Source organism: Solenopsis invicta, chromosome 2, assembly GCF_016802725.1.
Source record: "Solenopsis invicta isolate M01_SB chromosome 2, UNIL_Sinv_3.0, whole genome shotgun sequence".
NCBI classification, from domain to species: domain Eukaryota; kingdom Metazoa; phylum Arthropoda; class Insecta; order Hymenoptera; family Formicidae; genus Solenopsis; species Solenopsis invicta.
The window spans coordinates 19,956,187-19,983,761 of NC_052665.1; the positions used below are offsets into that span (position 1 = coordinate 19,956,187).

Genomic DNA, 27,575 nt, shown 5'->3' on the forward strand with positions numbered 1-27,575 from the left:
TCTCTCCTTTGACTCCCTCTCCGTCTCCTCACTCCACTTCTTTCATCTTGCTATCATCCGTCTCATCCACTCCTCTCCTCCTCCATTCTCTTGCAGTATCTCGCTCACCTTCCTTCTGACCCCCGGACTATCTCTTCTCTTGCATCTCTTCAGCACGTGCTCCATCTCCTCTCCGCATCCTCTGCATTTCCTTTTTTCCTCTTCTTCCCAATATCTTCCTTCTCTTAAATCATTCCCCATCCTGAATCTAGCGACTCTCACCATTCTTGTTTCCTTTCCTTTTTCCTTCAAGTACCTTGCTAATCCATCTACCTTTACTTCTTGGTACATCTTGTTGAATCTCGATTCTCTTATCCTCGCTTCCCTTCCTGCATTTGCATCGCTCTGTCTCTCTTCTCTAATTCCCCTTTTACATCTTTCCCTCCCTCTCTTCTTCTCTTTATTTTCTCTGCTGCAAACCCTCTTTCCTCAAAAAACTTCTTTCTTTCCCCTTTCCATCTTGATCCTTCCTCTTTCCTTCCTTTTTTTATCTCCATCAGGCATTTTCTCGCGAGCTCACTTTTGTTTCCTAACATTAATTTTTCTTCGTATTCGATTGCTCTTCTTCCCGTTCTCGTCCTCATCTTTTCCCATTTTACTTCTTCCCTTATCATGTATGCCGGTGTCCTCCAAATCCAGTCCCAGTGTCCACCTAATGTACTTCTCTTGTAGCTTTTCCACCTTTTCTTTTTCTCCCCATCCCCATATTTTGGCCCCATATAACATTATACTTCCTACCATTGTCTCGAACATCTTCCTTCTTCTTATCCAGTCCCTCCCAAACCTTCTTTTCCCTATCCCCCAGATCTCTTTTATCGCGACCATTGCCTTTCTTGTTACCTCTTTGATGTGTTTCCCCTGCTGCCTATTCCTTTGAAAGGTGTAACCTAAATATTTAAATTTCTTTACCTCCTCTATCCGTTCTCCTTTCCATCTCTATTCTCTTTCCTTTCTTCCTGTTCCTTTCCTGAATTTCATTATCTTGCTCTTGTCCACATTTACTGTAAGCTTCTTCTTCTCTATGTATCTCTCCAGTCTCCTTATCATCTTCTTCATTTCCTCTTCTTTCTTTGCTAACAGTACTATGTCATTTGTAACTTTGGTAGACGGGAAAGTGTTGAACATCATTACGGGTACAAAATCAATGCAAAGTTGTCCTGTTTGTCATGCAACGCCTAGACTATTTAATGATTTAAGCAATATACAAAAGGGCGTCTTTTTACCAAACCCAAAATCGCTTGTGCATGGAATAAGTCCTTTACATGCATGGATCAGGATTCTCGAATGTTGCTTGCATGTGTCATATAGACTAGACGTAAAAGAATGGCAAATGAGGTCTCCTGAGCACAAATTACTATTCGCTCAGAGAAAAAAAAGGTTCAAGCGATTCTTTGGGAAAAGCTGGGACTTATAGTGGATAAACCAAAACCAGGAGGTTCGGGCACCACTAATGACGGCAATACGGCTTGAAGAGCTTTCGAAAAGCCAAACCTTCTTGCTGAATATCTTGGACTTGATTGCCAGTTATTATGCCAGTTTTAAACGATCTTGATTGTTCTTTTGATCCAACTTCCAATTGATTCAATTAAATTCAAAAAACTTTGTGGCTTTACTGCTGAAAATTACGTAAAACACTACTCTTGGTACCCTATGCCATCAACTTTACATAAGATACTTATACACGGAGCTGACATTATTAATACAAGCATGTTACCTGTCGGAATACTTGGCGAAGAAGCATCCGAAGCTCGCAATAAAGATTTCAAACAATTCCACAGTAGAAAACACGATCGTAAATCGAATTTAGCAGATGTGTTTTGTAGGACAATGGATACGTCTGATGTAATCATATCAAGTATGAGTCTTCAAATGCGATTTCGACAAAGAAAGCTACTGCCTATTCCAAAGGAAGTAAAAAACTTGCTTGCTGTGTCAGAAGTGGATAGAAATAAAGACAAAGCAGGGACAACATCAAATCCTGATGATGATTGTTACGATGACACAAATGAAGACATCACTGATCTTCCCAAAAATTGTTGGTTTTTGGACGACATTGAACTATCAGATAAAGACAATTAATAAAAAGTTTCCGAAATGTGAGAGATTAGGGGAACTTACTCAGAAAGCATCCCGAAATGTGAGAGGTGAGGGGACTCATTCAGAAAGCATCCCAAAATGTGAGAGGCAAGGGAACTCACTCAGAAAGTATCCCAAAATGTGAGAGGCGAGGGGACTTACTCAGAAAGCACCCCGAAATGTGAGAGGCGAGGGGACTTATTCAGGAAGCATTCCAAAATGTGAGAGGCTAGAGAAACTCACTCAAAAAGCACCCTAAAAATTGCAGTGGGGTCTATGAGCGTACTGTAATTTCCTCGTGATAAGCTCTGGTAACTACTATTATTCCGGTTAATCAGTCTGTGATAAGTGTTTTAAGTATGGAATTTTATTTGAAATATTTTTTAAACATTTTAAGATCCTGTAAAAAAAATCCGTAGATACTTAGGTACCAAGTTTACGCAAATTCGTCAAAATGTCGTAATTGTAGCCGCCATATTGGATCCATTTTGAATTTTTCGTTTTTAACATCAGATTTGAAATCAGCAACTCCAAAAACCCCTAGATACCAAGTTTCACGCAAATCCGTTCTTTGAATTTTGGCCACCTTTTGAATTTTGGCCACTTTTTGAGGTCTCCTGGCCCACTGTGTGATGGTCCAATTCTATTCTCGTCCCTATCTCTAGTTTCTCTATCTCCTCCCATGCTTCTCTGTTTCCTATAGCATAGTCCACGACTGACTCTTTCCTTCCCCCTATGCATGTCCAATCTCCTTCCTCGTCTCCTTCCTTCATTCCGTTCATTATTCCCCATCAAATGACAACATCCAAGATCTCTTGCAAAGGCGGAACGTAGCTAAGAGAGCTTTCCTCCGCCTCCCCTCTCCCTCGAGGGGGGAGACTTTCCGCGTGCTGCGCAACCAAACCAAGTCCGCCATAAAGTTTGCTAAAAACACCTATCTTACCAAAAGGTTTGGCTCGACCTCTAGCGCCGCTTGACTGTGGTCTGACCTGCGCTCTCTGGGCCTCGCTAGCGCTGGGATCCCGTGTCCGCATCTAAATTTCTCCCTAGAAATCCTGAACACTTTCTCCTCCTCAGCTCACCTCGCCTCGCCCGATTCTCCTATCCTTCCGTCCGTCTCTTGTTATATCTCTCCTCCCGACCCACTCCACTCTCTCTCTCCTCTCCCCTGCCTTTCTGTCTCTTTCTCGCTCTTAGCCAATCCTTCCACCTTTTATTTCCTTTACACTACACCCGATGCTTTGCTGCGTGCTCTACGCCGCAGCACTTCCAACTCTTCTGGACCTGACGACATTAATCGTCGCTTCATCTTAATGTATCTTCCGTTTATTTTTTCTCTCATCCTCGATATTTTCAACCGGTCCTTCACCACTTCTTCCTTTCCCTCCTCCTGGAAACTCTCTCATGTTATCCCATTTCCTAAATCCAAGCATCCCTCCAAACCTTCCCATTTCCACCCTATATCCTTGCTTTGCTTCCTGTCCAAAGTCCTCGAGCGTGTTGCCTTCGAGCAACTTTCCTCTCACCTACTGACCTATAACTTCCTCGATCTTCTCCAAACCGGCTTCCGAAGGGGGCACAGCACACAGACGGCTCTCCTGAAGCTGCTAGACGATGTGAGACTGGCCACCAATAAAAGAATGGTCACCTTGCTCGTCCTGTTTGACTTTATCAAGGCCTTTGATATCGTCTCCCACGATCTTCTTCTTTGTAAGCTGCTCTCTTTCTGCCTGTCTCCCTTCGCTTGTCAATGGGTGCGGTCCTACCTCACGGAACGTCACCAGCGCGTGGCCCGGACGGCTCCTTCTTGTCTTGGATGCCTGTTGTTGCCGGGGTCCCTCAGGGCTCGGTTCTCGGTCCCCTGCTTTTTTCACTTTTCATCAACGACCTCAGTTCCGTCCTAAGTCATTGTAGCCACATCTTGTACGCGGATGACCTGCAAATTTACATTCACTTTCCACCTGCTGACATTGACACCGCTCTCGCCAAGGTCAGAGCGGACATTGCCGCCATTGAGTCCTGGGCTCAGAACAACTTCGTCATCTTTAACGCTCGCAAAACTAAATCCGTGCTCCTGGGGTCCTCTAAATTCATTAACAGCATTCCCTCCTTTTGCATCCAACTACATCTTAACGGTGCATTAATAGAATTAACCGACAAGGTCACAAATCTCGACATCTGCCTATCCAGCTCTTTCAGTTGGTCAGAACAAGTACGTGGCACTTTGAACCGCATCAACGGAATCTTTTGGCGGCTAAAGGCTTTCTCCAACTGCCTCTCCGTACTCAGCTCGTCACGGCTCTCATCTTCCCCGTCTTTGATTACTGTACGGCCTTCTTTACTGATTTGACGGGGCAACAACAATTAAAGCTAAGACGCCTAACGAACTCATGCGTGCGGTTCATTTACAATCTTTGCAAGGATGAGCACATTTCGAGGTACTACGAGAGGCTAGGGTGGCTCAGCTCTAACTACAGGAGGGAGTACCTCACATGTTTCCTCCTATTTTCTATCATCCTTAATTCGTCTCCCCCCTATCTCTCTGAAAACTTCCGTCCTCAGCACCGTCCTCTCTCACATCTGCGTTCCTCCCCCTCCTCTTCCCTTGATCTCGCAGTCCCTTTCTGTCGCACCTCCACCTATCTCCTTTCATTTGATTGCGTGCTCCTTATGAAATAATCTCCCTCCTGCCGTCAGGGAGGCCGCCTCAACTAGCGCCTTTAAGCACTTGCTCTTCGGCTATTTGATGAGCCGCGGCCGTGTTGCAATGCCTCCCCCACGGGAGTGCAGGCAGTATCTAAAAGCAGGAAACAACCGGGCCAGGCAGGATCGGGGATGAATGTATGCGCGCGCATGTATAGCGAGTGGGACGTGATCACGTGATTAACCTAAGAAGAAGAGAACCAAGAGAACGACTGTGACTATGTGGCAACGGTAAAAAGGGTCAGAATGGCAAGTTGCAACTATTGAAAGTTGGAAAGTGATTAAAGTGATCAGGCACAAATTCTGTTTTGACATACGCTACATAATTGGTTTATGTTCTTGCCTATTATGTTAAGTGAGAATTTATTAAAACGTTTGGAAGATCTTATAATTGTAAGTTCAGTTATAAATAAAAATTAAGTTATGTATATTTGTCATTATTTTGTGAAATAAAAATATATTTCTATGTAACATTAATTAATTTACTCTTTTTTTGTACCTCTTATTTAATTGCACTTAATGTCTGTTATATATATTATATGTTTAAAAACATTTATCAATAAAAATTCTAAGTGTGGGCCGAAGACTTTAAAATTAATGTAGAGTAGCCATATATATATATATATATATATATATATATATATATATATTGTGACGTGGCAGTTTTATCTGCCTCGCCACTTCGTCCTCCGTCTGAGCATAGCGCAAGGAGGCGCGTAAGACCGGGTCGGGCACTCAGCGAGAGAGCGAAATCTCCGGCGGGACTGCGGCGCGTATTGATTTCATTTACTTATTCGCGGCTTATTTCATGTATCCGCGGGCACCTCGACAAACGTCGCCTGAGGACCAGCAGCAGCGAGGAGGATGGGCAGCAGCAGGACAAGGAGAAGGCGATCGTCCAGGGCCGGCGCACGGAAAACCGACGGCGGAGAGAAGGACGAGACTCGACGTGGTGACAAATATGCGCCACGCAAAAGAGGCTCGCAATTGGCGCAGCCGAGGGACAGGCCAGGGCGGACGAACGGCCAGGACAAGGGCCGTCGAATGCCGGCTGTCCGTCGAGAAGGGTAGCGGCGAAGAATCGTCGCGGGAAATCTCTGCTGCCGTCGTCCGCGAGGACGACGAGAGCGTCGAGGATATCGGGTGCCGACGGGGACCGCACGACACCTGCGGAAACCCGACACTGCGCTGCCGTGACGTCACGGCTAGATAAGGGCGGCCGCTGATAGGCCGCGCCGCTAGGCGCAAGGATATCGCGCACCCTGTGGGAGGGGTAGCGCTCATCGATCGCGCATCGAGCGCGATCCTCTCGGCTTTTGCGTGCGACCCGTCCGACTGCGTGCGTGTGTGGAAACGAGCGAGCGAGTGCGAGATATCGGTCAGCTATCGGCCTGTCCGCTATCGGAAGGAGTGCCCGGCCTTGGCGAGCGAGTTGAGGACACCCGAGGACCCGAAGGAGGACCGTGCGGAAGTCGAGGTGACCCTCTAACCTTCGTGTAAAGCCACGAGCTGTCGGTGTCGACCGGCTCGCGTTCTGAGGTGGAGCCATTAGGTTCGTGTGCGAGTGCGTCCGCCGCGTGGCGATTGAACGCACCTAGCTTCTTGGTGTTTGGCTGGCTCTCCACCTCAAGCGCGAGACCTTGTCGAGGCACCCAGCTGTCGGCTGCCGCGTGTGTTTCGGCTGTCCCGCCGTAGAAGTTCGCGAGCGACCGGCTTTACGGGAAGCCGCAAAGCCCTCGCGCACGTGCGCGAGTCGTGTCTCGGCCGTGATCGCACGACCGCTCGGGCTATCGGTGCATTGTTACAGCGTGCGTGTTATATTAAGTTCGTAGCGCAGTTCCGGCGACTGCGTTGTCGCCGGCGCGAATCTTGTTGTACGCGCTTTCGTCTTGGAATTGCGGGGATCGCTTTAGCGGAGGCTCCGCGTTCGCGTTCTTGCCGCGCCGGTCAGAGCGCGCGTGATTGGCTGCCGCGCTTCACGCAGGACCAGTCGTCGTGATCGGCGCGTGTAGCGTAATTATGGTCGGAGTCGAAATAATTCCCGCGTCCGGCTTACTAATTTCTGTTGTCTACTCCTTATCTCGTTGTTTTTCTTTACTACGCTAACCGCTTTTTTTTTCTTATTTGATTGTATACCATCGCTATTATTCACTGCAATACATGTGTTCTCTCTCTGTTATATCGGCCTGACTTTGCTTAATTTCTCGCCTACCCGTCTCCTCTAGTAAGAGAGCCGCTTCGTCCCTGTCTCCGCTACCCCGCCCCTCTACCGGTTAGAGGAGCTAGCTGGCCGCGTGCGAGCGACGATTCCGCTTTCGTGTGATGAGTTATCGCGTGATACGAATTGGCGTTTAGCGTGGAAAAGTGAACCCGGCGACGCGACCGGAGTAATCGCGTCTGGCGCCCAATTTCGCGATTTGGTTGGAATCTAGCTGTCGGTATTCTCGTTGCTCTCGCGCGCGCTTCGTGTAGCGTTTCCGCTACCTTGTTTGATCGCGCACTTCGCCGTTGCTCTCCGGCGTCCGAAAAGTGCGTGACAATATATATATATATAGAATCATGTAGTATCAAGATCAGGCCGCTTGGATCGCGTCGATCGCTTGTGTTCCCACCGTTTCCATCGTTTAACATGAAGTTGCAGTCCCATGGCCTCACCCCTCGGCTCGCACATAGCGTCCATCAACGTTACTCACTGCTAATATTATTACTATTATGTTATTTTATTTCTTTTGTTTTTGTTTATTATAGTTTATTTTCTTTTTTCTTCTTCTTTTGTTGCTTATTACTTTCCTGTAACTTTGTTAGATTTTAGTTTGTAAGTGATATTGTTATTCTCTACGTTCTACTGTACCTACTGTTCTGAGTGTTCTTAGAGGGGTCGCCCTAGGACAAAATAAATGCTTATTCGTTCATCCCTCTTCTTCTATCCTCTCCAGTAGTTTTCTTCCGTTTTTATTGATTTTCTTGTCCTTTGATCTCCTTACTTCTTCCTCCTCCTCTGTGAGCCCCACCATTCCCCCTCTTCTCCTGTCCTGGCATTAAAGTCCCCTCCTATTAGCACGATCTTTCCAATTCCCTCTCCTCCTACTTCCTTTCCTAGTTCCTTTAGCTTCTTTTCTATGTTCTCATTGATGTAGACTGTTACTATTTTTCAAATTTTCCCCTCCATTTCTATCACTCTTTGCACTTGTTCCTCCTTTCTTGCGTCTATTTCTTTTTTTTCTCCTATCTCTCTTATATCCTCTCTCACTCCTGTTACTATCCCATCCATCGCTCTTCTCTTTTTGTTCTTTCTTCTCGCCGGCTGATATACCCATCTATATCCTTTTGGCATTCTTCTTTTTATTGCTTCCCATCTCTTCTCTTCTATCCATGTTTCGGTAAGTCCGATTATATCCCATTCCTCCATCTCTTTCCAGAAGTCTTCATCTTTTCCTGTTAATCAAGCCACGTTCCACAACATTATCTTTCTTCCCTCCGTCCCTCTTCCCCTCTCCTCCGCACTTCCTTCTTCCTCGCCTTCTTCTACCCTTACTTCCCTTCCCCCCTTTGTTCTTCCCCGCTCACCACTCTCTTTTCCAGTTTCTCAATTCTTTTTTACTTTCGTCCCATTTCCATCCTTCTCTCTCAATTTCTATCTGTCCATATCTGACTCTCACTCTCCTCCTCTTTCGTATTTCTTCTTCCGCAATACACCTTAGTTTATATTGCATCCTCCTTTCCTTCCACGTCCAGTTGTCTTTAATCCTTTCTCCTCTTCCTTTTAACATTCCTTTCCTTTGCATTATCTGTCTTTTTTCTTCCATGCTTCCTAGATTAACTATCACCATTCTTTTCTTTTTCCCTAACCTCTTTCTTATCTCTCTTATTTTCTTTGCCTCCACCTCCAAATTCATTACTCCCTTTGTTCAATTTACTATCTCTTCTTTCGTATTGTTCTTATCATTATCCAATCCTTTGATTACTATATTCTTTTTCCTTTCTTCTCTTTCCTTTGCTTTCATTCTTGATTCCACTACCCTTACTCTCTTTTCCATGTTGTTATCCCCCCCCGTTTCCTTTTTCTTTCAATAGGTCCATCTTTCTTTCGATCTTCTTTATCTTATCCTCCTTTCCTTCCCAGTCCTTTAATTTTTTTTCCAATTTTTTTATCCTGCCTCTTATTTCTTCTCTCTCCGCTATCCATCTTCTCTTTCTTTCTTCCATTTCCTCTCTTAACTTTCTTACTTTCTGTTTTATAATATCTTCCGTATTTTGTCCCTGTCTTCTCAGCTCTCTGATCTCCTTCCTGATTTCTATCAAAATCTCTTTCATTTCTCCTCCGTCATCTATTCCTGACCTTGTCACCTTCCTACTCCTTTCCGCCTCCTTCCCCTCCTCCTCCTCTTTCTTCCTCTTTCTTTTCCACAGGTATTCTATTGTACCGATACTATCACTTCTCTGCCTGTCCTGTCTCATTATCCCTCCCCAAAACACGTTTCCCGGATTCCCTTTCTCTTCCCTCTCTTCCCCACTTCCTTCTTCCTGCCTTCCCTGCTCCATTCCCTCGAGCCTTCCTCTATTCTCCTTCTATTTCCTTTTTCTCTGCTTCTCTGTTTATGTTTTTGTTAAGGAGCCTAATTCTCTCTTAGTCTTTTTCTCTCTCCGCTGGAGTCACTGCGCCCTGTTCTTACTCTCACGCTCCCTGAGCCGACTGCTCCGAATCTACCGACCGTGATTAGTTTCCGAAACCAGCCTATCGACCTCGGGTCCGATTCTACAATCTGCCGCTTGCGGTTGCCATGTCTCCTTCAAACACACTTGTTTGTTCTCCTTCTCACCGCCTTCCCTCCTCTCCCCGCCTATCCGCTTCCTAACCTCTCTTCGCCACGTGCCTCTTCTTTCTCCTCTATTCTCTTTACTCCACCTTCTTTGCGCTCCACTTCACTTTCAGCACTTCTCTCTCCGCCACTCCTCTCTCTCTCTCCTCTCACCAACTCCCTTTCACACGTTCTCTCTTAATATCTCCTCGTCACACTATTCACGTCCACTCACTAGGCGCCTCCAAACGGAAGTGTAAGATTAATGTAACAATAATAAGAAATAGTTTTCACAAATTTTTTTTATAATAAAAGAAAATACGTAATAAAATTATTTGTATGCTATCCTATTCAATCATGTACCTTTAAAATGTAAGAATATACTCATCGATGTATGTAAAAAAAGTTGAATGTTACAATAAATACTCTTTGTAACTTTTAAAGCTGAATTATTTTTTTACGCGACCTGCCTATATAATGCTAAGTTTCTATCTCCTGTACATAGTAACGCTAAAATCATAAAAGTGCTTCCTTTCGGTAATTATCTTTTTCTAAAAGTACCATTCCTTTAAAAACATATGTATATCGTAAAAGGCGTTTCCGACCATTTTCCCATACAGTACAGAAAATTGCAACAACATTGCAACAATGTTGCAGATTGCAATGCAATATTACGGAGACATTGCAGAAACATAAATTAACAATATGCCTGCAACATCGCGGCATCGCATGGGATATGCCAGTAATATTCCGGAAACATTGCAATATCATAATTTTTTAATAAAGTAGTGGCAATAAACAGCCAAAACAGAATATTCGCGTATAATAATATATTAATTTAACTCATCCATAATTATTCATCCGCATTTAGCAAAGTAAAATCGGGCGATGTTTCTAAATTTTCCACTGAATCTCTACATTTCCTAATAGTACAACCGTCCATATATCGACTGTAAGTCAACTCATCCAAGTCAGGCTTTCAAAGTTGACTGCAAATCGACTTTGCATAGACGTCTGCAGACATCTTTCAAATGTTGACTTTAAGATGTTTAGAAAAAGGCATGCGGTTCCGTGGTGCTGTGTGCATCACAGTATTGTTAAGAAACATAAATATTTATATCAATAGACGAAATAGGTCCATATATAAAGAAACCTCGATCTACAGCCCAATGAACAAACAATATTTTTTAATTGTTTTTTAATAAAAATTTTTTCATATTTAATTTAATTATTGTATTATATTTATATATATTTTCTAATTACATTCTTATTTAAACAAATAACAGAAAAGTTATTCCAGATGCTCTTCTGCATTTGCAAAATTAGTAAAAAAAATTATAATTTTATATTTGTTTATATAAATATTGTGCTTTAATTATACATATTTCATTTTTTCGATAACGTATATTGACCTGATCTACCAGTTATATATACATATCAGCATAAAGTGTTCACAGGTCATCATGAGGGATCAATTCGCAGCGATTACGGAGGTCAACCTCAGGTAGAACACAAAGGTCATAATGATATCATCAGGATATCATCATGACTTTATTTCTCATTTAAAAGTCACCGATAAGAAATGACGCAAAAATGATTTAAAAATGAAAAAGAAATTTACACTATTGTAAGTTATCCGCTATAACCGCTAACCTTGCCCATTAGGGCCTAGTTCTACCGCTAGTGGCGTGGTTCATACGCCATATTGCCTACGTCACGGCAATACTGCTCGCGTATTCGTTGGGCGTCTCACCCGCAACTACGATTGGCTACGCCTGAATACTACAGCGCGCCTCGAGGGCTTCTTGGGCAACCGAGGACGCCGCGGGAGTCGTCGTTCGTCGGGGACCACGGGCCGAGCCAGCTGCGTGCATGTCGGGTCTGTCCGACTTCCCCTGGACGTTGTATTGTCTGTACCATTATTAAATACGTTGCCGTTATAACTAACGAGTCAGTATTTCTTCGCGAGGCTTCTCGTGGTGATGCCCTTTCATCCCTTTTCCCTCTCCTTATTTGATTTAGGCATTACCGTCAAAGTGACTCCCAGTCTTTCCCTTCCTGGCGCCTTATTCAAAATACCCTGCCATCCTTACAACTGCATCAGAAGATACACCACGAGTTTGAGTCAGTGCTCGCTCAAGATTTGCGTGTTGTGTACATTTCGGCTGATATTTGCTCATATTTCTTGCGCCCGGGCGCACTGGCAAGAAAGTTGTGTATCGTGCGCCATTGTACCGGCGTACTACGCCAACGAAAAATAGTTCCGCCTCGTGCGCTTCGCTTCGACACCATCCGCGACGGTTGCGGGTTCCGGTTCTTCTCGTGCACGGGATCTCCTACGAAAGTTCCGTTCATAGTCTCTACGTACTGTTCTGTTTCGTACGTTGACGTTTTTTCGTGTCGAAGTGTTCGTTGTATTACTGCGCCACATTCCGAGGCAAAGTAGTTTCCCGTGCCGGGTGCGGTTTTGTACAACGTGTTCGTGCTGGTTTTCACGTTACGTTTCGCACACCTCAAAATTGAAGAAGATGGACGCAGAATCGCTATCCGCTCTTTCTCTCTTCCAACTCAAGGACAAGCTGAAGAAGCTCGGTTTGCCGGATGAATTTTCCAAGCCTGCTTGTGTTAAAGCGCTGCTCACGTATCAACGAGATTGTGAAGCGGCTGACTTATTAACAACGTTCGCTGAAGGTAGTTCTGATATGAGCACTCAAGGTATTTCTGTTCAAAGGTTGCAGAGTGAAAATGAGGATCTGCGGAGACAGCTGCAAGCACTTTCATTACAGCAGCATCAACTGATCTTGCGGCTGAATTCTCTGGACCCTCCCGCATCCTCTCACCTGCCTAAGCGCCTTTCACTTGAGAGACGCTCTCCTACGTTTCAGTCGGCGAAAGGTTATTCACCCGAAAGAACCCTCAGTCATTGTCCTCCCTGGCAATGATTCCTCCTGCCCAAGCTGTTGGTCTCCTCGCTTCTCAGATTCCTGTTTTTTCTGGCGCAGATGGAAACAAAGTCGAGTTATGGATCCAAAAAGTGGAACGCACAGCTCGTGTGCACCAGGTCGACGATAGTGTCAAATTGTATGCTGCCACACGTAACTTGCAGAAATTGGCCAAGGACTCGTTTGACAACGAAGAAGGTTACGTTACTGATTCTTGGAACGATTTTAAAACTGCTATCTTGGAAAGGTTTGAAGAAGATGTTTCTTTCACTGACGTCATAGATCAAGCCAAGCAGTGTGTATGGAACTATCCCAAAGAAAATTTTGCGGATTACGCTATGAGGAAACTCAAGCTTTTTAGATCTTTGCATCTAAGTCAAAAGGATCTGGTAAATCTATTGATAAGTGGAATCTCTAATTTCACGATCAGGGGGAATGCTGCTGCCCTTAAAGCACCCTCCGTCAATGAATTGATTTGTCAAATGGGCCAACTAGTCAGTGCTTATGGTGTCAAAGCACAGCACAAGACGTCGCCAATTTTTTCAAGGAAGGACAAGAATAAAGATAGTCCTACTTCACAGTTGAGTCTGTCTACTGGGAGTGTTTCTTCTAAGCCATTAGACTTTTTAAAAAGTGCCAACCCTTTTTGCGCTTACTGCCGAGCTAAGGGTCACCTGAAATTGGATTGTGCCAAGCTGAAACGAAAGGAATAGTTCACCGCTTAGAGTTCTTTGGTTGCTTCATCTCCAGTTGCAGCAGCGGAGTGAAGGATGCCTCATCCGTTGTGGGTTGTGTTCAAGAAGTTTCCCCGTTAGGTTTAGAGATAAGTAACTTAATTATAAAGATTGTTTCTGTTAATGGAAAATCCGATAATTTTTCTGCGTTGGTGGACACGGGTAGTCCCATATCTTTTGTCCATTCTACGGTACACAAGGAATTTTGTGGTGATCACGATTTTCATGATGTTTCGACTACGCGTTATATTGCTTTAAATGATGCAGCCTTACCGACTGCTGGAGCTTGTAATGTTAAATTTGGTCTAGCTCTGATCCCAGATAAAGAATTTAATATGAGATTTGAGATTTTGATTAACGAGAAATGGTTTACACCCTTTATTATCGGTCGTGATTTCTTTATACAAAACAAAATATCTTTAACTTGTAAGCTTTACGAACAAGATACCTCCAATAGATTATCTTTATTAAATGACGTGGCCTCTGTTCAAGCCTCAGAAATTTTTTCTGACGCCAAGGCTACAGTTCATCAATTTAAATCTGACTTCGGTTGAGATAGCCGACTGTCAACTTAATGTTCTATTAGAAGAAATAGATAGCACATTCGTTGAAAAACAGGATGACGATTATTGTGTCAAAGTTAACTTAAAGGATGATTTAATTTTCATTTTTGCCCCTAGGCGCTTTGTCTGGTCAGAACGCCTGCAAATTCGGCAAATTGTTAGCTCCTCGTGGTGATGCCCTTTCATCCCTTTTCCCTTTAGGCATTGCCGTCGAAGTGACTCCCAGTCTTTCCCTTCCTGGCGCCTTATTCAAAATACCCTGCCAAAATACTAATCCTTACACTATATTATAGACAAAATCATTCTTTATAGTTTTCAAAATACTTAAATTGTTTTCTTACTTTGCTGTTAAATTATTTTAATATATTGTTATAATAATATAAACAATAGAAAATACAATTATATATAAAAATTAAAATATGTGACTTCATTATGATCGATGGATGAGATATGACACCGTCATTATGTTCCTATAGTGATTTGCTTATTATAGGTTAATGTGTTTCTATACGGTAATGTTGATTTCAAAATACATTCAGTTATGAATGTGGAATACCTCATTCAAATCTTATAGTTGGTGAATATATATAATTCAGCCGAATTAATGTGTATAAGGCCCCAGGTAAACAAGTACTGGCGCCATCGCTAGGCGGCTACGCCGCGGAGAATTTTCTCGTGAGTCGAGTACGGCCACAGGCGTTATATGTAGGCACCATCGCGACCGATTCACCAGCACACTTCAATGAAAATCTTAAATAGGAGCTGATTGTTGTAACCTTAAGAGGATGCTAAAGTACCACGAATTACCGACATTTACAGTGCATTAAATATCTTTGAATTGGCTTTACAGAATCACAAAAACTTTTTTTAGAATTGAAATACGCGTAAAAAGAAAGGGTGCTCAGGTCAATTTTATAAGAAAATCGAACAAAAATTTAATAAATCATTAAAAATTCACTCGTATAGCCGTCACCTGAGGTTAACTTTACCTTAATACAGAAGTTGTGTAGCTCGTGCGTACAAAATGATAGTAGAGCACCCTTCAGAAAACATGCACAAATAACACTGACCTTGCAAAATTACGATTGAACGCCTAACAAAAAAGATACGCTAATGTGCTTTTACCACGCGCATATTTCGCTCAGCGAAGCTGAACTGTCATAAACAGAGCAATATGGAGTCCAACAGTAGTTGATAGGACTTTTCGCAGATGGCGAAATAATCAAAAAACAAAGACAGATCTATGCAATGGACAAAGAACAATAGCCTGGTCTTGCTCGAAAAATAATCTACAGTGATCTGTAGGACCGACGTCGAGGAAGTTCTTCTGTTACTTTAGCATCCTCTTAAGACGAATATTCGCTCTGATTGTTTTCAAATGTGACGTTTGTGTGGAATGGTGTTCCACATTAAATTTTACATTTTTACAACATGCCGTTAGTATGCTGTGACACGAGGACAGCAAACCGATGGCAACAGTTGCCATTATGTTGCGTTATCATACGTATCCCTGCCGCCAATTTACTTTAGAACACTATAGAAAAAGGTCTATAGTTTTCTGAATGTGTTTTTTGAAACAGGTATTGCATAGGGTTCTCCTTACATACAACTTTTATAATTTTTAATAAGGTAATAAACATACGTATGTAAAGTAAATTTGCGGCAGGGATATTACGTACGTAATTAAAAAAATCACTTAAAAATCATTTCTATATCAAGAATTCATCACAAAACCATCTTAAAAAGTGTATCGAATGACGTCATGATGATTTTTCCCAAAAAGACTTATATTTGATGTCATCATGATCTTATTATGATTTCATGTTCTACCTGGGACGTCACCAAAGTCGCGACTTGGATGGGTAACCGCTTGGACATTTCCGAAAAAGCTTCCTTAGATTTTTTTGTGAAAAATGTTTTTTTAAATGTTACACAAATATTGTTTTGTTCATTGGAATTATGTAGTGTAATAATATTTATGTGAATATTTTAGAGAAATGGTATGTTTCAATGCAATATTTCAAAAAACGGACATCTTAATGTTGCTGTAATTTTCCAGCAATGTTGCAGCAATGTTTTGCAATCAAAATGCAATATTACAATGTTTCAATGAAATCATTTTGCAATGTTCCTGCAATCTCTCTGTGCTGTATGGGTTATCATAATTTCTAGATAAGACCCTTTGATTTCTCAGACCTCTTTTACCTGTTCCCCACTTTACTGCAAAATATTTTCCAAAATACCTGTTTTTCAACCAATCCGCTCCTGGGAGCAGCCGTGAGGAGAACCAATCAGCACACTATAATTCCTTCCGGAGCCACCCTCTCATCTCCTTTACTTCCCAATCAAAACGCTCCTGACATCGTCAGGTCTTTCCCTCCCCTCCACTTGGCCATGTCATTTTACTGCTAGCGCGTTTTCCCCTCCCCTCCACTAATAAGACTGGCGCCAGCCCCCCCCTTTCCCCCTATGATCTACTTTCTCCCTCCACTGTGACGTCATTTGTTTTGACACCCTATGGCTAACCATATACTACTCCCGGAATATCTAGAAGAGACGATCTATCCTTATGATGCTCTTTCTGACGCTGTTTTCTAAAAGATTTCTTAGTTCTCAATTTAGACTCTATGTTTGCATGTATCTTTTTTTTATGTCCTGCGCAATTTGTAATGGAAACTCTTAACTTCTCAACGTTTGCAAGCATAAAATCCGCCATGTTCTTTAATACATATCAAAAAAGAATGTGCAGGAGTGTCACAAACGAAGCCAAGAATTTTGACAGCAAAATGATCTTTTTCGATATCAATACTGTTTTTCAAAAGTTCTTTTATTTCAGTGATAAAATACTCATTTACTGAATTGGTTTTGATTTTCCACAAAATGCAGCAGTCATAAACGGAGATGATTCATACTCCAGATCAAATACAAGTATTAATATAGGCCATAATTGTTCACCTGAATGATTGAAAACAGGCAAGCCATCAATATGTACGAGTAATTTTATTATACGTTTCTTGTACACATTTGGAGAAATAATTCGCTTTAAATTTTTCACAATTCTCATATAAACGTAATAACCATATTCGTTATTTTGACTTTTTGTCTTTATCTCGTTTAATCTCTTTATTTATATACTTATTGCTTCCCAAAAATGTTGTAGCACGTTTTGGAAGTTCTTGATGATAATGATCTCTCAAAATTTGCAATAATTTGGTGGTGAAATCTTTAGTCGCATGAGATAAATGTCGAGCAATTAATGCATGTATTTAATCCCAAAATGAAGATTTTCTATTATCTAATGTATTTTTTAAGTCCGCGTTGACATTAGTGTTTAGAGAAATATTCTCGCAGAAAGGAGGAGATTGAATATTTGTTGAACTGTTTCCCGAAAGATTTGAGTCATCATCAATATTACAGACTAAAGGACCATTAATTGAATGCAATGAAAATTTTTCAATGTTTGCAGAATTTTGAACATTCAAAAATTTGAGAGATTTATCTTTATCATTTGAAATATAACAGATTAAAAACTTTGGTAAATCATTTGTCAGAGAATCTACAGTTTCATTATTAGGTACCAATGACAAAGTGTGAAATTGTATTGAACGCAGTCGTTTAACTTCAACATTTACTTCTTTGGAATTGTTCAAATATTGTAATTTTAAAAACAAACGTTTTTTTTGATAATACGAACTTGACATTGTTAAATAATTTCTCAACAAAAAGTTTTTGAAATCTGTAAACAAGATGATAATAATAGTTGACTATTATATTCATTTGACATATTAAGAAATTTATTCCGATTAAAGATGAAAATGTGTACATTACTTTTTCTTTTTATCATTTTTCTTGTTATAAACTTGCTTTTTTTAAACAGATGAAGGGGAATTACAGTTATAGCTATTATTAAGGCACGGATGTTCATGCACGATCTCGTGTCGCACGCAAAGAATCACTGTGTGCGAGTGAATCGAGTGCTTGCTGTATTTCATGGCGTAAGAACACATTTCTAAAAAATTATTGCACGAAAAATTGACTTCAATGTCAATGGAAATTGATAAAAAAATTTACGATGTGTTTATAGAAAAAAATAATAAAATGTTATCTCAACGAGCACTCTTTTCACTCGCACGCAGCGGTTCTTCGCGCGCAACACGGGATTGTGCACAAATATCCGCGCTCTAGTTATTACACAAAGCAATTTTTATGAAAATGGCTGAAATGTTTCCCAAAGGAAGAGCTGGTGTCTGTTAGGTTTGTAAGACTATATATCTATCGAGGTTCAACAATCCAAATCCTTAAAGGTGAAGGCTTCTGCCACGAGGCCTGCTTGTCGGTCTCTTTCCCTTTGCGAGAGCTTGCTTTTGGTTGTAGTTACATTTGAGCGCTTTCCTTGAATCAGTTTTTATGCGAGAGAGATTCTTGATATTTTGTAAGGTATGAGAACGAGTCAAAAAACTAGTAACGATCCCCAAGAAGAGAGGTGCAACCGTGTTGCTGCCCGTACATGCTTCATAAACAGCGACAGATGAAAATCGCGCCGGACACCTCGCCTTGCTCGCAACAGCCCCGCCGTGAGCCTATCTATGTGAGCCTGGCACCTAACTTCAACAAAAATAAATTTTCAAATATGCATTTAATTCATCTTGGTTTGTACCCGGAATTGTTTGTACCACCGGCCATTCCGAAACAGCACCCATTTGCGGATTTCAAATATCGTAATGTGGGGTGCTAACATTTTTTGAATGTTAGTACCCCTCTATATATTTTTTAACCCTTTGAGGTATAAACAAAAAGTAAAGTGGTACAATCGGGTACAAACCAAAATAAATTGCATGCATATTTAAAAAATTATTTTTGTTGAAGTTGGGTGTCAGATTCACGTAGGCCCTAAAGCGCGAATATTTGAACAGAATATATACGATACATATTAACATAGAATAATTGGAAAATAGTTCCGATAGATTAATTTAACACGTACCACAAAATATATGCATTATATTAATTTCGTAGCATTTTTATCCTTTATATGCATGCAGATATAATATTTTAATACGTTTTGATTTGATAATATTTTCGTTAATAAGATAAACAAAAAGATTAAAAAAAAGATACTTACGTACAAAGAAAACGACTCGTGAAAGGCAGGAAAAAGTTGTTGAATATGATGCACACAGATCAATTGCACAGATAAAAATACCGAGCGGCACTAATACTATAAGTATACTCTGTCCAGGAATAAAACACGATCTATGCACCAAACGGCGTAATAAAAAAAAAAGGAGAATGCATTATTGCACTGATACACACGCATCAACAGAAATGATCTCTTGTCGCGTGGCGCGCGATTGGTACACATACACTCAAAACGCGCACTGTTTCTTCCCGTTCCCCGATCTCTCCAACGTAATTTTTGTAGGAATAACATAAAAACAATAATTATATTTTATATCTTCAAATTATTAAAGGACTGTAAGAGAATTTTTTAGATAAGATAGAGATTTTTGACAAAAAAGAACATTTTTATAAAAATTTTACATATTGTAGTTTGAAGCAAAATTTAAGACATACGTACGCGTTGATTTTCTTGAAAAGCAATGTGTTTATGTTAAATTTTGCTTTAAACTTGGTAAAACTTTTAAAGAAATTTTTTTTTAAATGCAGATAGTTTTGATTTTCTTACAATTGACAAAATTTTCTTTGCTTAATGGCTATCTTGCAACTTTCACAGCATTCGATCACCTCAATGTGAACAAAAACAACAATGCTATGGCAGATTCCGGTGTCTGTTGTCTCTTCAACGTACGCACGCGTCGTTGCCATTGTCGCAGCCGCTGCCAAATATTTTCAGAAGTTGGAAGTTTATTGACTACCGCGCTGTATCTTGCCGTGCAGTAAACACGCTTTTCCATGTCCGGTATGCATGGAGTCATGATTTTTAGAATGCGTTTCACTATTATGATAATATAGATAACCAATATTTGGGCGTTTATACTGTGACAGTACTATTATAAGTTATCAGTATTGCGCCAATCCTCGACGTGATTCTTTACTCGGTTGACAGCCAATATTCGGAAGTCTGTACTAAGCCAGTATCGCACCAATTCTCGGTGTGACTCTTTAAAAGGTTGACAGCCAACATTCGGGAGTTTATACTGTGCCAGTACTAAGCCAGTATCGCGCCAATCCTTGGCGTGACTCCTTAGTCGGTTGACAACCAACATTCGGGAGTCTATACTGTGCCAGTACTAAGCCAATTTCGCATCAATCCTTATTCGGTTGACAGCTAACATTCAAAAGTCTGTACTATGGCAATACTAAGGTAGTAGTAGGCCAGTATTATGCTAACGATTGGCACTATACTGACTACGTTTACACGGCACGATTTACGACGAAGTTATAACATCGATGTTATAACTACTGACGTTAGATGCCGTGTAAACGCTATTTTACGCCGAAGTTATAACATCGATGTAGTAACTCAAAGTCAGTTGGTAAAGAGGGTTAGAGTTACAACATCGACGTAAAAAAGACGTGTAAACGGTTGCAATATAACGACGGTTATAATGCCAACCCATAAAAATTGAATTTCTTTATTTCCCATTGTTTATAGAGTTGGTATTGAGTTTCCAAATCGTAAGAGAAGGCAAAGAAAATTAAGGAGGTGCAGTCGATATTCTTAACAATTATCAAAAATAAAAACGATGGAAACCGTGAGAAAACGTGAAAGTTGGGAAACCGAAGAAACTCGATATTTTCTTCAATTAATGAGAGAACGGCAAGTTATGAAAAGTTTGGATGGAAAGAGGTTTCGGGCAGATGATATTTTTAAACATTTAGAATTGCCCATGAACGAGAAAGGTTATAATAAGACAGCAAAGCAAATGCAGACTAGATTTAGAAGACGTAAGTAAAAGTATACAATATATATATTTAGTATACACAATATATATTTAATAGGAACTAATGCTTGTATTTATAGTTTTTCTTTGAGAAATGAAGAATTCTTGTCCCTCAGAGGATTGTGAATACAAGCATAAATATATTTACCATAAAATGTTTTCGGTTTACTGAACAATAATTTCATATTGAAACATTTGCAATTTTCAGTTCAATATAATAAAATACGAAGACAAATGGGAAAAAGTGGATCAGGCAACTACATGTCCTCATTTATGTATGCCGAAGAAATGAGCCAACTTTTGGAATTTCGTCCCATTGCTATAGGAGATGTTGTAGACAGCACACCATTACAAGATTTATCAGAAAGCAATACCAATAGTGGTAAGTGATTTTGTTATACATGTAATTTTATGAAGTGTATTAAATAAAAATCTAATGTTAAATTCAGTCACTTTACTAAATTCATTAAATTAGTACATATTAAATGCAGTTGCATATAAAATATTTAAATATAGTGGTAAAATATAATTAATTTTGATATCATACATGTATATTCTATTAAATAATGTAATTGTATCATTATTGGATATTTATTCATTTAAAACATTTATTTACTTTTACATTTAATTTTGCTAACTTCAAATATAACAACTTTTAATATGCGCTAATCTCGTGTAATGCAAGACCGAATTCGTTATAATGAAAACATTTATATAAAATAATATGAAAAAAAAAATATTCTGTACTAGAGTCAAACATTTGGATTTATGAAGATGCTCCAGATCCACGAGACGGTGCAATTCCAGGATGTTCGTCGGACAATAACTCAACAACAACAGATCCCTTGTTACAAGAAGATTCGTCAAGCGAATCAAATACTGCGAATCAAAGTAAAGTTGATAGTTTTACAAAAGTTCCTACAAAAAGATGTAAAGTGAGATCTCATGAAGTTATCGCTCTGAGAGATGCTCCAGATCCACGAGACGGTGCAATTCCAGGATGTTCGTCGGACAATAACTCAACAACAGATCCCTTGTTACAAGAAGATTCGTCAAGCGAATCAAATACTGCGAATCAAAGTAAAGTTGATAGTTTTACAAAAGTTCCTACAAAAAGATGTAACGTGAGATCTCGTGAAGCTATCGCTCTGAGATATGCGGATAAATTAAAAGAAAATTATGAAGAAGTTCAAAATAATACTATGGAAAAGAATCGATGTTTTATTGAAAAATTAATGGAATCTGAAAAACAGTTAGAAAAAGAACTAATTAACAATATGCTCGAAAGTCAACAAAAAATGTTAAGAGATACAACTAATCAATTATTAACTGGTTTACAAAATATTTTTGCTCCTCAGATTCCGTCTCAATTTTCCACAGTTTCAGTTCCTACAGTCCATTCAGCCGCGCAAAGTCCTTTTGTAATGTCTCCAATTCATTATTCCTCTCCATTTTCTAATCTTGAATCACAAACTTTTCGTTCTTCAAGCCCTTTTCCTAAGGTATTAGTAAATTTACGAAGTCCGGTTCCAGAGAAATTAACAACGGCGAGTACCGAAAAAACTGTTAGTATAAAAAAATATTCACAAACTGAAAACGAAGAGCCTATTTCCGTACAATCATTAGTAAACGTAAAGTCGCAAAACTCGCAGAATTTAAAATTTTTGAGTACTCAGAATTCATTACCATTTACTCATGACTCTAATGAAAATTAAAAATTATTTTGTTATCAAACTTTTTATACCAGTTTATTAGTATTATTAATTAAAGTATTATTAATTAAAGCAATACTTAAATTAATAATTGTATTAAACAGTACAATTATTAATTTAAGTATTACTTTAATTATTTATTTTTAATGTGCAATTAAAGTAACACATTTGACATATGGGTATTTAAGTTAATTAGTTAAAAACTAAAATTACGTTAAAAATTTGAAGACTGCTTAATATTTTAATAATTATTAAAAGCAATATTTAACTTTTATTTATTACATTTAAGTTACATTTAATGACATTCCGGTATAAATTGGTATTTATATAATCTTTTTGTTTTGAAATTACTCATGACTAATCAAAATTAAAAATTATTTTATGTTGTCAAACTTTTTATACCAATTTATTAATACCGTGAACAGTACAATTATTACTTTAATTATTCATTTTTATTGTGCAATTAGAATAACACATTATGTATTTGACACTTGAGTATTTAAGTTAATTAGTTAAAAACTAAAATTACGTTAAAAATTTGAAGACTGAAAATTTAACTTTTATTTATTACATTTAAGTTAAATTTATAATGTCATTCCGGCATAAACTGGTATTTATATAACCTTTTTGTTTTGAAATTAATTCATTATTTAGTTATATTTTTTTGTGATATTTTATATCAAATTTTATTTACCGTATTATGTGATTATTATAAGTTGCATTGTGTGATTACTATAATAAAAATGTGATTATCGAAATTAGCATTTTTTTAATTACTATCTATAGGCAGAGATGATTTAATGACTTATATCCATATGGTGAGTCTAAATATCAATTACCATGATTATGAACAACATTTTAATAATTACAATTTAATAATTACAATTTAATAATTACTTTATTATATTATGTATTGTACAGTTTGTGTTATAAAATAAATGACTATTTATTTTATAACATATAAAATAATAGCGCAAAAAATGACTTGTGCACACTTGTTATTTTTATGACATACAGTTTATGTTACAAATGTTCTTCGGAGTTCAAAATTTTCAGCCAAATAAGTATTCAGAGTATCTCTTATCTTACTGGCATTAAAATTATCCAAGTTTCGAGTTCTTCTTAGTTCTGGTTGTTGAACTTCGGCTTGTTGAATTTCCCTTATTGCATGTTCCCAAGCAGATAAAAATGTGTCATTTCGTGTCTCGACTATGTTATGTAAAATGCAAACGGCTGATATTACATATGGTACGTAAGTATAGTGTACGTCAATTCGTTTAAGTACTCTTCGCCAGCGAGCTTTTAATCTTCCAAAAGCTATTTCAACACATACACGGGCAGAATTCAGATATACATTGAAGGATTCTTCCTCAGGAGTGAGGCGAGTACATTTAGTGCATCCTTTGATGAGCCATTCCAATAGCGGATAAGCAGGATCTCCTATTATAAGATAAGGCACTGGCACATTTAAAATTATTTTTGTTTCCTAAAATATAAGTTTTAATTTTATTAAACATAATTTTATGAAATTATAATATCAACATTAGTATAAGAAATAAAACATCTTTCACCAACTTTGGGAATTAATAAATTGTGATTCTTGTATAATTTTGAAGTCTGAAAAACCGCAGCGTCATGACATGATCCTGGTGAACCACAATAAATATTACGAAACCTGAAAAATAATAGCATCATTTTATGTTGCGTTCGAAAACATCACCCAAATGCCTCCACGTATCATTTTATCCTTGTTCATCAAATGTTAAACAAAAATAATATGATACATAAATGCATGCAGGTGATGTTTCCGAACGCAACTCTATATATAATGATAAAAACAGTAGGATGTGTAAACAACTTGTACATATACCTGTATTTGTTATCTACAACCGCTTGCAATATCATAGAGGGCCATCCTTTTCGATTAATAAAATCTCTGTATCCATCGCTAGGAGGAAGAATAGGGATATGCGTCCCATCAATTGCTCCAATTAACTGTGGAATATGCGTTTTCTTCTCAAAATCCGCAGCTATTTTATGGCACTCATCATTGTCAGGCATAGTTATCCACGAGCTCATTAGTTTTTTATTAATTGCATCAATTACTCTATGAACACACTTCCACACAGTTGCCTTATGAATCCCAAAATTATTTCCGACTATGCGATATTCACAGCAGCTGGATAAAAAATACAGACAAACAGCGATCTATTTTTCCACTGATACTGGTTCTCGGGTGCCTATCTGGTTTAAATTTGGAGCAGGTTCGTCTCGTAATTGATTGCATAACCAGAAAAAAGTTGTTTTTGTCATCCGAAATGTTTCTAACCAGTCTTCATCCTTAAAATGATCATTAACAATTCGATGCCACCAATCAAAACTTCGTTCTTTCATCCATATTTCTCTTTCTCGTGAAAAATGTAATATAGGCCCTAGATCAAGCAAATAATTTGGTGATGTTGAATTCAACAAGTGTTGTAATATTATTTCTTTTAGACGCCTTCGCCGTTTAATCAAAATATTTCGGACATGTAATGTACATTGCATGATCATGTTTTCTATAGTTGTCAGGTATACGGCGACAAATGAACGAACGCTTTCCATACTATCACTTAATTGCAGTTTTCAAAAATTATAATAACCTAAAATTTTAATTTAATTTGTAAATTATTACATCTCACTCAACGAACAAATATTTAATGATTTTCAAATTTATATTGTAACCTAAAAATTCACTTCGTTAACTTCAGACTACATTTCTACCACAAACAAGCATCTAATTTTTCGTTATTTTATGTTGGTATTAATGGAAATCCTTGACTCACTTCACTCGAAAGTTCTTAAGCTGCTTCAGCTTGGTGGGGATAAGATAAGCCTGAACGTATAAACGCACCTCACTTTAAGTAGGAGTTATAACATTAACGTTACTAAATCGAAGTTAGAAGCCGTGTAAACGTAGTCACTGACGACCAGTACTGGCGTTACTTATTATTTACAACAAGCATGGTACTGCACCACTTGTAAGTATCGGCATATGTCCCTCTTTTCCATTTGGGATTTCAAGTTCTCTCGCCATCAATTCCGATGAGATCACCTAATGATCCGAAGTTATGATTTCTCCAGAACACTATAACGCTCCCTTCTCCGAACGCGTTTGTTGATGCATGAACATCCAAATTTACCGATAACAAATTTTGCGACGAGCCGCCATCCGCAAGATGCTCAATTGCGCCCCGCTAAATATCCTCTCGGACGGTTAATATTCGAGTCACTAACTCGGCCTTTGTTCCCGCCGTAGATTTTCCACTCTGCCATATGATATTCAAATTCATAACAGTCAAGTCAATCAAGGTGTCTTGAGATTCACGTTCCATAACAATGACACAGTTCAAATAGCCATTGCGACACAATTTGAATGTTCACGTAACGCACAAAACCGTTACCAAAACTTTTTTTTATAGAATCAATTCAATAATGGTCAAACGCGCGGTACAACACTATAGCGATAACTTGTACAATTACGGTCGTTGGATTTCGCAGCTGGCACAACGATCTGGCTTGCACATTATGGCCGATAACACGCCGATTTCCAAGCGTTCGCGACGCGGGCCGAATCCTTTTTCACGCACACGGCGAATTCACTTTACAATCCTACTTCTGATGTAGAGGTGGAATAAAAAGGATGAAAGGAGTGTCAGGATAATTAGCGAAGGAATGTGCAAAGCGGTAAAAGCCAGAGTTTCTGGCGTAGAAACGTTATATTTCAAAGTTCTACAGTCTTGAGCCATGACAATCAGAGTCAAAAATAAATATATGTGTAATTTAGCCGGCTGCTCCGAATTAACTGTCTCGAAAATCACATATTGTATCGCAAAATAGGAAACGTTTGGTTATGATCCTACGCGATGAGTCCGATCAGGACATCTCTGCCTTACATATTCACGATCACAATCTACAGTTGTGATCTGCGTGAAACAATTGCGTGAATGTGTAAATCGCCTACATAGCAAAACGTTGCGTTACAACCATCAAAATCTAATTCAATCTTATCTATTTATAATAATTTTAAATTAATAAAAGATATATTTAAAGTCAATAAAATAGGTTATATAAGTTGTATAATTTAATGTGAAAAAGTTTTTCGTAAGAAGTCTGATGGTTAAAGATTGATATTTTATTTTTGTTACATATGATAATTTTAATTATTTTAAAATTGTTATTTTATTTTTTCACAAGGAAATAAATCAGCAAGTATATTTTAAAAATAAATATTGTATTTTATCTTTATAATCTTATAATCTTATTATATTTATTTGATTATTATATGCATTATGTACATATAATTATACGTACAATTATACGTACGTATAATTATATGTATTGTTTGTTATTGTTTTTACTTATTTAAATTATCTATACTTATTCAAAATTGAAATTAATGTTTATTTTCAATTAGAAGGATTTAAAATAATGTAAAATTCATTATATAATTTCTAACATTATTGAACATGATAAACAATTAAAATAATTGCGAAATTTTGAAATGTAAAAGTTAAATAAAATTAAAGAAAATAATATAAAATAAAAGCTATATTTATGTTTCTTGATAATTTTCAAATATATCTTTCAAATATAAGTCTGTTTATTTAATTATTTTAGAGTTTAACTTATTTATTTAAAAAAATATACATATTGACGCTACCATTCGCCACTGCCGCTGATAAATTATCATCTGCCTATTCCGCTATTACTGAAAAAGAGAATTCGCCGCCGCCAAACTACAGTAAAACCTCCTTAATGTTGGCCCTCCATAATCTTTGCATTCCTTCACACGTATTTTTACAAACACTAATATTGTACCTCTTCCTTTTATAGAATACTATCACCACAGCACGAATCTACCAATCACCGTGTACTTTGTTCGCGCAAGTAAACGGTGATTGGTAGACTTGTGCTGTAGTAAGGGTATTCTATAACTTTGCCATTTCGCTCTTATCGCCTCATAGGGTCAAAGTTAAGGAGACTTTACTGTATTTTACCTCAAATGCCGCTACGTATGTAAAATAAAATGGCGCACAGGTCTAGGGAGCGGACGGCTGGTTGAA

General features: G+C 38.6%; 2 protein-coding genes across 3 annotated transcripts in view; one reads left to right on the forward strand and one right to left on the reverse strand.

Moving 5' to 3' along the window:
* The window catches only part of LOC113003780 (xyloside xylosyltransferase 1-like), a 95,073-nt gene extending 72,572 nt beyond the window's left edge, over window positions 1-22,501 (forward strand). Inside the window, exons 2-4 of one of the 2 annotated variants that reach the window (XM_039445871.1) lie at window positions 20,470-20,762; window positions 20,967-21,140; window positions 21,509-22,501. In XM_039445871.1, coding sequence (XP_039301805.1) covers window positions 20,561-20,762; window positions 20,967-21,140; window positions 21,509-22,473 — 1,341 coding nt within the window. In that variant the 5' untranslated portion in view covers window positions 20,470-20,560 and the 3' untranslated portion in view covers window positions 22,474-22,501. Of the gene's footprint in view, window positions 1-20,469; window positions 20,763-20,966; window positions 21,141-21,508 lie in introns of those variants that run through there. The other variant, XM_039445875.1, reaches the window with a different exon arrangement.
* Window positions 22,502-23,349: 848 nt separating this feature from the next.
* Window positions 23,350-26,749, reverse strand: LOC105199749 (protein ALP1-like). Its single transcript, XM_039445878.1, has 3 exons — window positions 24,341-26,749; window positions 24,046-24,145; window positions 23,350-23,956 (listed from the first exon to the last, which is right to left on the reverse strand). Exons 1-3 carry the CDS (start codon window positions 24,547-24,549, stop codon window positions 23,489-23,491), a joined length of 777 nt encoding a protein of 258 aa, XP_039301812.1. The 5' UTR covers window positions 24,550-26,749; the 3' UTR covers window positions 23,350-23,488.
* Between the last annotated feature and the right edge of the window lie 826 nt (window positions 26,750-27,575).

Excerpts from the sequence above, each read along its gene's own strand:
- LOC105199749 (XM_039445878.1), bottom strand. The coding sequence starts at position 24,549 with ATGAGCTCGTGGATAACTATGCCTGACAATGATGAGTGCCATAAAATA. Across the intron at positions 24,146-24,340 it reads GTTGTAGATAACAAATACAG|GTTTCGTAATATTTATTGTG; the intron begins GTATATGTACAA and ends ATTATTTTTCAG. Across the intron at positions 23,957-24,045 it reads ACAATTTATTAATTCCCAAA|GAAACAAAAATAATTTTAAA; the intron begins GTTGGTGAAAGA and ends CTTATATTTTAG.